Source organism: Mustelus asterias, chromosome 18, assembly GCF_964213995.1.
Source record: "Mustelus asterias chromosome 18, sMusAst1.hap1.1, whole genome shotgun sequence".
Taxonomy (NCBI): Eukaryota; Metazoa; Chordata; class Chondrichthyes; order Carcharhiniformes; family Triakidae; genus Mustelus; species Mustelus asterias.
The window spans coordinates 12,753,248-12,766,049 of record NC_135818.1 but is presented as its reverse complement, the minus strand read 5'-3'; the positions used below and the strand labels follow the sequence as shown (position 1 = coordinate 12,766,049).

Sequence of the window (12,802 nt, the reverse complement as noted above, 5' to 3'; positions counted from 1 at the left end):
GTGGTATTGTCGCTGGACTAGCAATCCAAAGACCCAGGGTAATGATCTGGGGACGTGGGTTCAAATCCCACCTTGGCAATTAGTGAAATTTTAGGGCGGCACAGTGGTTAGCATTGCTGCATCACAGCGCCAGGGATCCAGGCTCGATTCCTGGCTTGGGCGACTGCCTGTGCGGAGTCTGCACATTCTTCCCGTGTCTGCGTGGGTTTCCTCCCACAGTCCAAAGATGCGCAGGTTAGGTTGATTGGCCATGCTAAATTGACCCTAGTTTTGGGGGGATTAGCAGGGTAAATATGTGGGGTTACGGGGCTAGGGTGGGATTATTGTCGGTGCAGGCTTGATTTGCCGAATAGCCTCCTTCTGTACTGTAGGGATTCTTCTTCTTCTTCTGAGAGGTAGGTTTAAAGGAATGGCTTAAAGAGATAAAGTGAGGTAGAGTGATAGGGAGGGTGTTGGGAGGGAATTCCAAACCCTAGTGTCTGGGTAACTAAAGATGCAGCCACAAATCATGAACCAATTAAAATTGGGAATGCAAAAGAGGTCAGGATTTGAGGAGCACCTATATATCAATGGTTATAGGGCTGGGGGAGATTCCAGAGGGGCGAAACAATGGAGGGATTCAAAAACAAGGATGGGAATTTTAAAATCATAATGCCTTTTGACTGGGAGCTAATGTAGGTCAGCGAGCATAGGATAATAGGCAAACAGGACCCAGTGCGAGTTAAGACACGTGCAGAAGAATTTTGTTTTATGATAGCGTTTTATGAATTTCCCCACCACCATTGCCAGAGAGAATGGAAAATTTGGCGCTCAGCCAAATCTCTGGTCACTGCAGCGAGATGGGGAAATCCCACTGGCACGAACGGCCAGAGAATCCCGCCCCATCGCCATGTGCAGAATTGTCATGTTGACTTCACTAAATTCTCAATCAGTTACATATTAACTCTGAGTTTGATCAAATAGGGGATTGGGCTGTGTGTCTATGTGTTACTTGTGGAACAGTGGGCCGGATTTTCCAGTCACACCTCTGCCCCGGGACCAAATATTCCCGCCCGTGATCAATGGACCTGTGGATGGTCCATTCAAATTTTCCATTCTGCACATGGCGATTCCCGCGGTGGGCAGGACTGGAAAATTTACCACGGTGCCTTTCTCCTTAATTCCCTCACACACTTACGTTTGTGTGGTTGTGGCAAAATACAATGGCAAATGGGAGACGAGATTCAAGGGTTTTCTAGTTTTATAACAGTGACTACAGTGATGTGTTTGCCGGTTTGTTGTATTTCTTATAAATCTGATTCATCTCAGAGGAGTTCAGAGTTGAGGAGATCTTATGGCACAGTGGATAGCATCCCTACCCCTGAGCCAGAAGCTCTGGGTTCAATTCCCACCCCAGGACTTGATGGACATGGAAGGTGCATTCATAACGCAGTCAAACAGGTTGAGTATCAACCTGCAAAATCCTTCCAGTGGCAGTTGGTAAGAGTGGGAGAGACTCCTGGTCAGCCATGCTCGATGTGGAGTGGCGCCCCTCAAGCTGTAAGCCTCTGCTAACAGGTTAGTGACTTGTTCCAGGGAAAACCTCGCCAAGGGAACAGATGAAAGTCTGCCCTGAATCTAGGGGTGGGGAGAGGAACAACAATGCTGAGATGACATAAGTTCTACATTTATATCAGTTTTATTTGCAGTACTTTAAAATATCTCAGCACTTAAAAGATTTCTTTGCACATCTCTCTCAGCCAGAATCCAGGTCAGTCTTCCAGAACTTTCTTTCTGATGTCAGTCACTTAAGCTCACTACCTCCACCCACAGGCCTAAATAGTTTTGTACGGTGAACACAGATCAGGGAACAGACTAACACAGATTAATTAAACCATTGCACACTACCACTACACTTCCAAATTATTTAATTGATGACCAGATTTAGAATATGCTGAGATTGTGCAAGATACAAGTTTTTTTCTCCACTACCTCTTCCCACAAGCATGGTCAAAAATAAAAGCCGCTGAAGGTGCAGGTTTGTGTCGAAGATACAAAATGCAAAATATCATTTTAAGAGCAAAAATGCATTTCAGCATTCTCTCACATGCCGCAGCGCTGGTGCTGATCCTTCCTCATGTCTTATTTATCGAAGATTGAATAGCAATCACAGCATGAGCAGAAAGATGCAGTTTAAATATCTGACAAAATCAGCCCCCTGCTCATGCAGGTACTTTCCTTCAAGTATCCAGGTTGACCCAAAGGAAACGGATCTCCAAACGCCCTGTGGACTACAGCTGATATTTCACAGTGATTTATGCAAAAGGATGTGGAAAGGAAAAGTGATGCTTCAGCTCCAAACAGCATCAGAGCCTAACTGCAAAACAGCGCAGGGCTTAAACTTACTGCTGCTGCACCAGGACAATTGAACCTCCCCTACATTAAAGTTTCAAGCTTATTTATTAGTGTCACAATTACATTAACACTGCAATGAAGTTTCTGTGAAAATCCCCTAGTCGCCACACCCAGGCGTTTGTCTGGGTACATTGAGGGAGAATTTAGCACGGCCAATGCACCTAACCAGCACGTCTCTTGGAGGAAACTAGAGCACCCGGCGGAAACCATTGCAGGAATGGGGAGAACATGCAGACTCCGCACAGACAGTGACCCAAGCGGGGAATCGAACCCGGGTCCCTGGCGCTGTGAGGCAGCAGTGCTAACCACTTTGCCGCCCATACACCTGCATGTCAAGGCATCTCATGTGGAAAACACTGCAGAGGTCTGCAAAGGAGAATGAAGGAAATAATTAAAGGCCATTCCCATCAGGAAAAAGGTACAAAAGTCACGTACCAACCGACTCAAGAACAGCTTCTTCCCTGCTGCCACCAGATGTTTGAATGGACCTACCATATATTAAGTTGATTTTTCTCTATACCCTAGCTATGACTGTAACGCTACATTGTGCACCCTCTCCTCTCCCTATGTACTCTGTGAACGGTATGTTTCATCTGTATAGCACGCAGGAAACAATACTTTTCACTGTATTCCAATACATGTGACAATAATAAATCTAATCAAATCAAATCAGTGATGCATTCTCTCCTACATTCTGTAATCTGGGCTCATCGGCGTGGCTTAATTTCACTTCCTCTTTCCTCTTTATTCCTGCAACTTCACAATCCCGATAAACGAGGGGCAGTCACAGCTCAGGATGCATTGAAACCATTTCGCTCACATGGATTTTTCCCAAATTCGTAAACATTGCTTTCCACAGGTCTTTTTGCAGTCTTTGCCTCCCTGAGGTTAGTCATTTTTAAAAACGTTTAAAGGATCTCCTGGAAATGCTGAAAGAGTCCAAGAGAATGCCTACTTGTATTTTTAAAGACAATGCCAGCAATCCAAAGGAAATCAGCGTCACCAATGTAGAAAATGTGGCTGCTTTGACACAATACTCAGCAACCGGTGGCACAGTGGTTAGCACTGCTGCCTCACAGTTCCACAGACCTAGGTTTGATCTCGGCCTTGGGTGACTGTCTGTGTGGAGTTTGCGCGTTCTCCCCATGCCTGCATGGGTTTCCTCCGGGTGCTCCGCTTTCCTCCCACACTCCAAAGATGTGCAGGTTAGATTGACTGGTGATACTAAATTGTCTCTTGACATCAGGGGGATTAGCAGGGTAAATATGTGGGCTTACGGAGATAAGGCTTGGGTGGGATTGTTGTCGGTGCAGGCTCGATGGGCCGAATAACCTCCTTCTGCACTGTCGGGATTCTATCAATCTAACAGAAATAACCTCTGAATAAGTCGACAAGTAAAGCATGGTGGCACAGTGGTTAACACTGCTGTCTCGCAGCATCAGGAACCTGGGTTCGATTCCCAGCTTGGGTCACTGTCTGTGCAGAGTCTGCACATTCTCCCTGTGGGTTTTCTCCAGGTGCTCTAGTTTCCTTCCAGTCTGAACAACATGCTGGCTAGGTGCATTGGCCATGCTAAATTCTCCCTTCGTGTATCTGAACAGGCGTCAGAGTGTGGCGATGCGGGAATTTTCACAGTAATGTCATTGCAGTGTTAATATAAGCCTACTTGTGACACTAATAAATAAACTTTAAGTACATGTACAGAAACCTGATGAGAGGGACAAAAATACAATGTACTCCAGTATCTGGGGACCCCAGACTGAATATTAGTATTCTACATCCTTCATGTGCAGATTCTATTTCCCCTCTGTAAGTACAATATTGCAAAGCAGTAAGCAGATGGCACCTTTCATTTGCCTCTTTGTCTTTATCCATACTTTGTCAACCGATACTTTTGAGTAAGAAGGAAGCTTCCCTTGACAATTGAGTTATTTTTCCGAGACAGAGATACAGAAAGAATGCCGCAGTTGCATTTAGCAGTGACTACAAATGTGAAAAAAAGATTCTTTCTACTGAGGGTCGGCCTTTAGATAGTTGGATGGTGCACTGACCTGGGCTTACACTGTGCATTAGATAACACAGTATTATACAGAGGGTAAGTCCTTCAGCAGCAAGCAGGATTCTATATTCAGACCTCCTGCCCATACGAAATATGGCATTTCAAATGTGAGGTACAAATTAAATGTGAGGGTGAATATTTTGCTCTTTTTGAAAGAAAAAGTGGGTTAATAACCCTGTGCTTTTATGCCAATTTCCTAATCATAAAATCCCTACAGTGCAGAAGGAGGCCATTCAGCCCATCGAGTTTGCACCAGCAACAATCCCACCCAGGCCTTATCCCTGTGATCCCACATATTTATCCCGCTAATCCCTCTAACCAATGCATCCCGGGACACTAAGGGGCAATTTAGCATGGCCAATGCACCTAACCTGCACATCTTTGTTCTGTGGGAGGAAGCTGGAGCTCCCGGAGGAAACCCACGCAGATATGGGGAGAACGTGCAGACTCCGCACAGACAGTGATCCAAGCCAGGAATTGAACCCGGGTTCCTGGCACTGTGAGGCAGCAGTGCTAACCACTGTGCCACTGTAAAATGAAGAAAATGCTTAACTGAGCATATGTCCGCACTAGGGCTGCCAAACCTCTAGGATAGGCCTGGAGTCACTGTGAATTGAAAAATAGTCTCCAGGACACCGCGACCCTGGAGAAAAATCATCTGGATCTTTTTTTTAAATTCTTCAATTTTCCGTGAACATTTCCCTTCAGCAGATATATAAATAATGAAAATGATTGGGGTTGGGGGTTATTTGGGTGACAATTCCATTTATCCAATTGGGTAATAAGTCTTTCTGCTTTCCAATTGGTGTAGGGAGGCAGCGTGTCACAAGGACGGACGTGTTCATAGAATCCGTACAGTGCAGAAGGAGGCCAGTCAGCCCATCGAGTCTGCACTGACTCTCTCCCCTCACTCTATCCCCATAATCCCACCCAATCCACATAGCCCGCACATCTTTGGAGTGTGGGCGGAAACTGGAAGACCCGGAGGAAATCGGGCAGCATGATGGCACAATGGTTAGCACTGCTGCCTCTCAGTGCGAGGGACCCGGGTTCGATTCCCGGCTTGGGTCACTGTCTGTGTGGAGTCTGCACGTTCTCCCAGTGTCGTCTGCGTGGGTTTCCTCCGGGTGCCCCGGTTTCTTCCCACAGTCCAAAGATGTGCAGGTGAGGTGTACTGGCTAAATTCTCCTTCAGTGTCCCCGAATAGGCACCGGAGTGTGGCGACTAGGAGATTTTTCACAGTAACATCATTGCAGTGTTAATATAAGCCTACTTGTGACTAATAAATAAACTTTAACTTTCAACTTTAATCCACGCTGACATGGGGAGAATGTGCAAAGTCTGCACAGACAGTCAATCCACCCAAGGCCAGAATTGAACCCTGGTCCCTGATGTTGTGAGGCAGCTAACCACTGTGCCACCCTATGGCTGGAACATGGGAGCAAGTCATCTGATCAAAGTTCCAGGAATACATTTAATCACAGTTGGCGAGCCTGATTCCACACGAACCAACACTCGCCTTTGCACAGAGTAAAGAGGAAAACTGCTCACCTGCTGGCTCTCGGTTCCTCGCCTCCTTCAGGTAATGTAAAGCTTTATCGTAATCCCCAAGATGGTAATAAGCCACACCAGAGCGATACAGGGCTTTGAAATTATCTCCTTCCTTTTTGAGGACTTTGAGACAATATTCCTTCACTCGTTCATAATTCACTAGTTCTGCTTGTAGTAAGCAAGCTGTTGAGAAAGATGAAGGAAAAAGAACCACAAGGAATCAGTTGTTAGAATTTTTTAATAACATACTGGATCACTGACACAAAAATGAATCTCAAACAAGAAGTTGTGTCTACGGTGATTTTGGCTGGGGAGGCGATGGCCTAATCACTAGACTATTATAGAACCCCTACAGTACAGAAGGAAGCCATTTGGCCCATCGAGTCTGCACCGAACACAATCCCACCCAGCCCTATCCTCACAACCCCATGCATTTACCCTAACTAGTCCCCCTGACACTAATGGGTAATCTAGCATAGCCAATCCACCTAACCCATATATCTTCGACTGTGGGAGGAAATCTAAATTCTGAGCTAATATTCTGGGGATCGGGGTTCGAATCCCGCCATGGCAAATGGCAGAATTTGAATTCAATACAAATTATCTGGAATTAAGTATCTACTTAATAATGTCATAAAAACACATCTGGCTCACTAATGCCCTTTAGGTAAAAAAATCTGCCATCCTTACCTGGTCTGGTCTACGTGTGACCCCAGAGCCACACCAACTGCCCTCAAAACAAGGGTAACTAGCGATGGGCAATAAATGCTGGTCAGCCAGCAACGTCCATGTCCTGTGAATTAATTTTTTTAAAGTTTACGGTTCTGCACTAACCAATAAGCCCAAAGGCTGCATCTCTTGTGCTGGAGTTTTACAATTAGTCTCCAATTTTTATTCATGCAGTCATGAGACGTGGGCGTCGCTGTCTGGGCCAGCATTTATTGCCCATCCCTAGTTGCCTTTGAACTGAGTGGCTCGTTCAGCCTTTTCAGAGAGAGGTTAAGAGTCAACCACATTGCTGTGGATCTGGAGTCACATGTAGGCCAGACCAGGTAAGGACGGCAGATTTCCTTCCCAGAGCACATTAGTGAATCAGATGGTTTTTACAACAATGGTCCAGTTTTTTAATTGTAGATTTGTTTTTTAATTGAATTCAAATTCCATGATCTGCCGTGGTGGGATTCGAACCCAGAACCTGGGTTACCAGTCCAGCGACAATACCACTGGACAATTGCCTCCCCTTAATTCATAATAGCTAACATGATTGGATGTCCAATTAATGGAGATTACAATGGACACAGCCACCATTGACAAGTTGAGGCAGATTTTTGCTATCTGTGGCATCCCAGTGATCTTAGCGTCAGACACTGGCACAGCATTTACAGCGGAAGAATTAAAAAAAAAAATTACAAGTCAAATGGTACTCGCCATATTTGGCCAATTAGATGTGGTCAGCAGCTCCTGAGGGCAGGCCTTCCTCAATGAGGCACCATATAAATGCAAGTTGTTCTTGTTACAGACACAGGAAATTAAGGAAAATGTCTGCTGCAGTATTCAGTGTGGCCGAGAGGGGTTGCCAACCTTACACAGTGAAAGCATCTATGGGAGGTTGATGAATGATTCATAATGTGGCCAAACAGATAGGTCTGCATAGCTTGATGCCATGTGTATAAGGATAAAGACTTCTATATAGGCAATTTATGGATAGAGAACCGGCTAATGTGCAAGAAACAGTGAATGGGGATAAGGGGTTCTTTTTCAGGTTGGCGACCTCTCATAGAATTATAGAATCCCTACAGTGCAGAAGGAGGCCATTCGGCCCATCAAGTCTGCATTGACTCTCTGACAGAGTATCTTACCCAGGCCTTCTCCCCTGCCCCATTCCCGTAACCTTGTGCGTTTACCAATCCCTCTAACCTACACACCTTTAGAGTGTGGGAGGAAACCGGAGCACCCGGAGGAAACCCACGGGGAGAATGTGCAAACTCCACACAGACAGTCACCCGAGGCTGGAATTGAACCCGGTGTTGTGAGGCAGCAGTGCTAACGAGTGGACGTCCACAGGGATCAGTGTGGGACTGCAACTGTTTACAATATATATTAATGACTTGTGAGGAAGGAAATGAATGTACTGTAGTCAGATTTGTAGACAACATAAAAGTAGGTGCAAAGGCAAGTTACGAGAGGGATACAAACAGTTTGCAAAGTGATATGCTTATTTTGGAAGGGAAAACAAAAGCACAGAGTTGTAATGACTTTAATCAGGCAATTGAGGTTGTCCTGTTAGAATATGAGCTCCCTGATTAAGGGCCAATCAGGGAGCCTCTTGCTTTGTACTTAACCAGGCGTGTCAGTTCCTCTGGGACTCCGAGTGTAGGCTGCTAACTAAAAGCACTCTGTATGCTGTTGTCAGACTTGTAAATAAGGGGAATTTGGTGAAAGGACTTCTGCCTCTGAGGATTTATTACAAGAGTATTATTTAAATAGAGAAAACAATGCTGAGAGGATGCTTCCCCTTCTTGATGCTCTAATTCTTGACGCTCTCTTGAGAAGGAAGAGTTTCTCACTGTTTACACTGTCCATACATAGAACATAGAACATAGAACATAGAAAGCCACAGCACAAACAGGCCCTTCGGCCCACAAGTTGCGCCGATCACATCCCCACCTCTAGGCCTATCTATAGCCCTCAATCCCATTAAATCCCATGTACTCATCCAGAAGTCTCTTAAAAGACCCCAACGAGTTTGCCTCCACCACCACCGACGTCAGCCGATTCCACTCACCCACCACCCTCTGAGTGAAAAACTTACCCCTGACATCCCCCCTGTACCTACCCCCCAGCACCTTAAACCTGTGTCCCCTCGTAGCAACCATTTCAGCCCTTGGAAATAGCCTCTGAGAGTCCACCCTATCCAGACCCCTCAACATCTTGTAAACCTCTATCAGGTCACCTCTCATCCTTCGTCTCTCCAGGGAGAAGAGACCAAGCTCCCTCAACCTATCCTCATAAGGCATGCCCCCCAATCCAGGCAACATCCTTGTAAATCTCCTCTGCACCCTTTCAATGGCTTCAACATCTTTCCTGTAATGAGGTGACCAGAACTGCGCGCAGTACTCCAAGTGGGGTCTAACCAGGGTCCTATAAAGCTGCAGCATTATCTCCCGACTCCTAAACTCAATCCCTCGATTAATGAAGGCCAGTACGCCATACGCCTTCTTGACCGCATCCTCCACCTGCGAGGCCGATTTAAGAGTCCTATGGACCCGGACCCCAAGGTCCTTCTGATCCTCTACACTGCTAAGAATGGTACCCTTCATTTTATACTGCTGCTTCATCCCATTGGATCTGCCAAAATGGATCACTACACACTTATCCGGGTTGAAGTCCATCTGCCACTTCTCCGCCCAGTCTTGCATTCTATCTATGTCTCGCTGCAACTTCTGACATCCCTCCAAACTATCCACAACACCACCTACCTTGGTGTCGTCAGCAAACTTACCAACCCATCCCTCCACTTCCTCATCCAGGTCATTTATGAAAATGACAAACAGCAAGGGTCCCAGAACAGATCCCTGGGGCACTCCACTGGTCACTGACCTCCATGCAGAGAAAGACCCCTCCACAGCCACTCTCTGCCTTCTGCAGGCAAGCCAGTTCTGGATCCACAAGGCAACAGCCCCTTGGATCCCATGCCCTCTCACTTTCTCAAGAAGTCTTGCATGGGGGACCTTATCGAACGCTTTGCTGAAGTCCATATAGACCACATCCACCGCTCTTCCTTCGTCAATGTGCTTGGTCACATTTTCAAAGAACTCAACCAGGCTCGTAAGGCACTTGGAATCTTGAATATCTCTATCAAGTCTCTTCTCAGCCTTCTTTTCAAACCATAGAATCATTACTGTGCAGAAAGAGGCCATTCTACCCATCGGGTCTGCACTGACTCTCCAAAAAAGCTACCCACCCATGCCCTCCCCTTCACCATATCCCTGTAACCCTGCACATTTGCCATGGCTAACCCACCTAACCTTCACATCTTTGGGCACTAAGGGGTAATTTAGCATGGCCAATCCTCCTAACCAGCACATCTTTGGAGTGTGAGAGGAAACCACAGCATCTGCAGGAAACCCACGCAGACACGGGGAGAACGTGCAAACTCCACACAAACAGTGACCCGGGGCCAGAATCGAACCCGGGTCCCTGGCGCTGTGAGATAGCAGTATTAACCACTGTGCTACCCTTTTCTCCAAGGAAAACAGACCCAATCTCTCTAATCTTTCCTCATAGTTACAGTCCTTTATTCCTGGAATCATTCATGTGAACCTGATATCATAGAATCATAGAATCCCTACAGTGCCGAAGGAGGCCATTCGGCCCATCGAGTCTGCACCAACCACAATCCCACCCCAGGCGCTATCCCCACAAATTTACCCCGCTAATCCCTCTATCCTACATGTTCCCTGACACTAAAGGGTAATTTAGCATGGCCAATCAACCTAACCCGCACATCTTTGGACTGTGGGAGGAAACCGGAGCACCCGAAGGAAACCCACGCAGACACGGGGAGAATGTGCAAACTCCACACAGACAGTGACCCAAGCTGGGAATCGAACCCAGGCCTCTGGAGCTGTGAGACAGCAGCGCTAATCCCTGTGCCACCCATATGACTGCCAAAAGGATGAGGGCAGAACTTAAGAGATTTTCTTTTATCTTTAGAATGGTGTTAGAACGTGTAGGACCACATCAGAAACAATGCTAGAATCAGAATCCACGCTAGCTAAAAGAGAACATAGAACAGTACAGCGCAGTACAGGCCCTTCGGCCCTCGATGTTGTGCCGAGCTTTGTCCGAAACCAAGATCAAGCTATCCCACACCCTATCATTCTGGTGTGCTCCATGTGCCTATGGATAAATATTGCAAAAAGGAAAATGTAAAAAGATATGAAAAGGACAGAAGTGATGGGTTCAACTGCTTCAGAGAGCTGGCAGTGGTGTGATAGTCAGTACAGTTATGCTGTTAAATTCTGATTAAGTGTCAGAGATGGATGACTGATCCTTCACTCACTGCCAGAGAACCATACTGTATAAACTCTGAAGGATTCAGGCGCAGTCTGTCCAACCTTTCCTGCAAGATAACCCCTGCCACCCCCCCCCCCCCCCCCCGCCCCCGCAACATCCCTGGGTATAGAATCTCATGCATGGTGTATTGGTTTCCATAAATAAGGCCAGCAGAGCCAGGTCTAACTTAAGCTGAAGCAACTATTTGAAGAATCGGGACTTAGGAATGGAGTAAATCATTTATATCTCGAACCCTGCTCTGCAAAACGTTGGACTGTACAATCTTCAGGAGCAATACACGGGTTTACTCTGTAAACTTCCCTGCCAGATTTACATAGCAAGTGGGCCGACATTTTAAGGTGAGAGATACAACATCATGGGCCGAAGGGCCTGTTCTGTGCTGTACTGTTCTATACGAGAGTGTCCAGAGAGGCAATTCTTTCACACAGAGGGTGGTGAGTGTCTGGAACGAGCTGCCAGAGGTAGTAGTAGAGGCGGGTACAACTTTGTCTTTTAAAAAGCATTTAGACAGTTCATAGAATCCCTACAGTGCAGAGGGCAGCCATTTGGCCCATCGAGCCTGCACCGGCAACAATCCCACCCAGCCCCTATCCCATGTATCTAAGCCCACGTATTTATCCAACTAATCCCCCTAACCTACACATCTTGGGACACCAAGGGGCAATTTAGCATGGCCAATCCACCTAACCTGCACATCTTTGGAGTGTGGGAGGAAATTGGAGCACCTGGAGGAAACCCACGCAGATATGGGGAGAATGTGCAAACTCCACACAGATCGTGACCTGAGGCCGGAATTGAACCTGGATCCCTGGCGCTGTGAGGCAGCAGTGCTAACCACTGTGCCACCGCGCTGCCCCAGTTACATGGGTAAGATGGCTATAGAGGGATACAGGCCAAATGCAGGCAATTGGGACTAGTTTAGTGGTTTGAAACAAAGGGTGGCATGGACAAGTTGAGCCGAAAGGCCTGTTTCCATGCTGTAGGCCTCTATGACTGATGCTTCATAGAACACATTGAGGCAAATTGTCCCATTCCGCCCGCCACAGGAATCATAGCGGCCGAGGTGCGGATCATGGAAAGATCTGTTGACCTTGGGCGGGATTTTCCAGTTTCGGGGTGAATGTGGCTGGAAAATCCCACTCATTGTCTCCTGCCAACATGCACTCACACTTGTTTACACATGCGTGGAAATCAATTGAGAGATTTGCAATGTGCCAGATTACCAGTATCAGTCTAGGCCTGTGCGGCCCTCTGCAAAAGCGCAATTAAGGACTGCGCGGTGTGGGGACATTAGAAGGATTGTAGAGGCGTTGGTGGACTTTCTTAACTATAGCATCAGCATGGAGGGACCAGGGCCAGGACAGGACTGGTAAGCCACCCCCAGATATTGACCCCCCCTCTGTATTTTCAAACTGCAAAGACGTGACATAGAAACGTATAAACTAGAAGCAGGAGGCAGCCATTCGGCCCATCGAGCCTGCCCCGTCATTCATTTTAATCATGGCTGATCATCAAATTCAATATCCTGATTCCCCCTTTCTCCCCATATCCCTTGATCCCTTTAGCCCCAAGTGCTATACCTAATTTCTTCTTGAAATCAGACAATGTTTTGGCCTCAATTACTTTCTGTGGTCGTGAATTCCACAGATTCACCGCCCTCTGGGTGAAGAAATTTCTCCTCACCTCAGTCCTAAAAATTTACCCCTTATCCTCAAACTG

The 12,802-nt window shown here is 46.7% G+C and overlaps 1 protein-coding gene and 1 long non-coding RNA gene across 2 annotated transcripts in view; one reads left to right on the top strand and one right to left on the bottom strand.

Moving 5' to 3' along the window:
* The window catches only part of LOC144506965 (uncharacterized), a 521,793-nt gene that overhangs the window by 201,158 nt on the left and 307,833 nt on the right, over nt 1-12,802 (top strand). The gene's annotated exons all lie outside the window — the stretch shown is intronic.
* ttc9 (tetratricopeptide repeat domain 9) overlaps nt 1-12,802 on the bottom strand; it is a 94,573-nt gene that overhangs the window by 7,549 nt on the left and 74,222 nt on the right. The window contains exon 2 of the mRNA XM_078233418.1: nt 6,005-6,187. Coding sequence (XP_078089544.1) covers nt 6,005-6,187 — 183 coding nt within the window. The remainder of the gene's footprint in view (nt 1-6,004; nt 6,188-12,802) is intronic.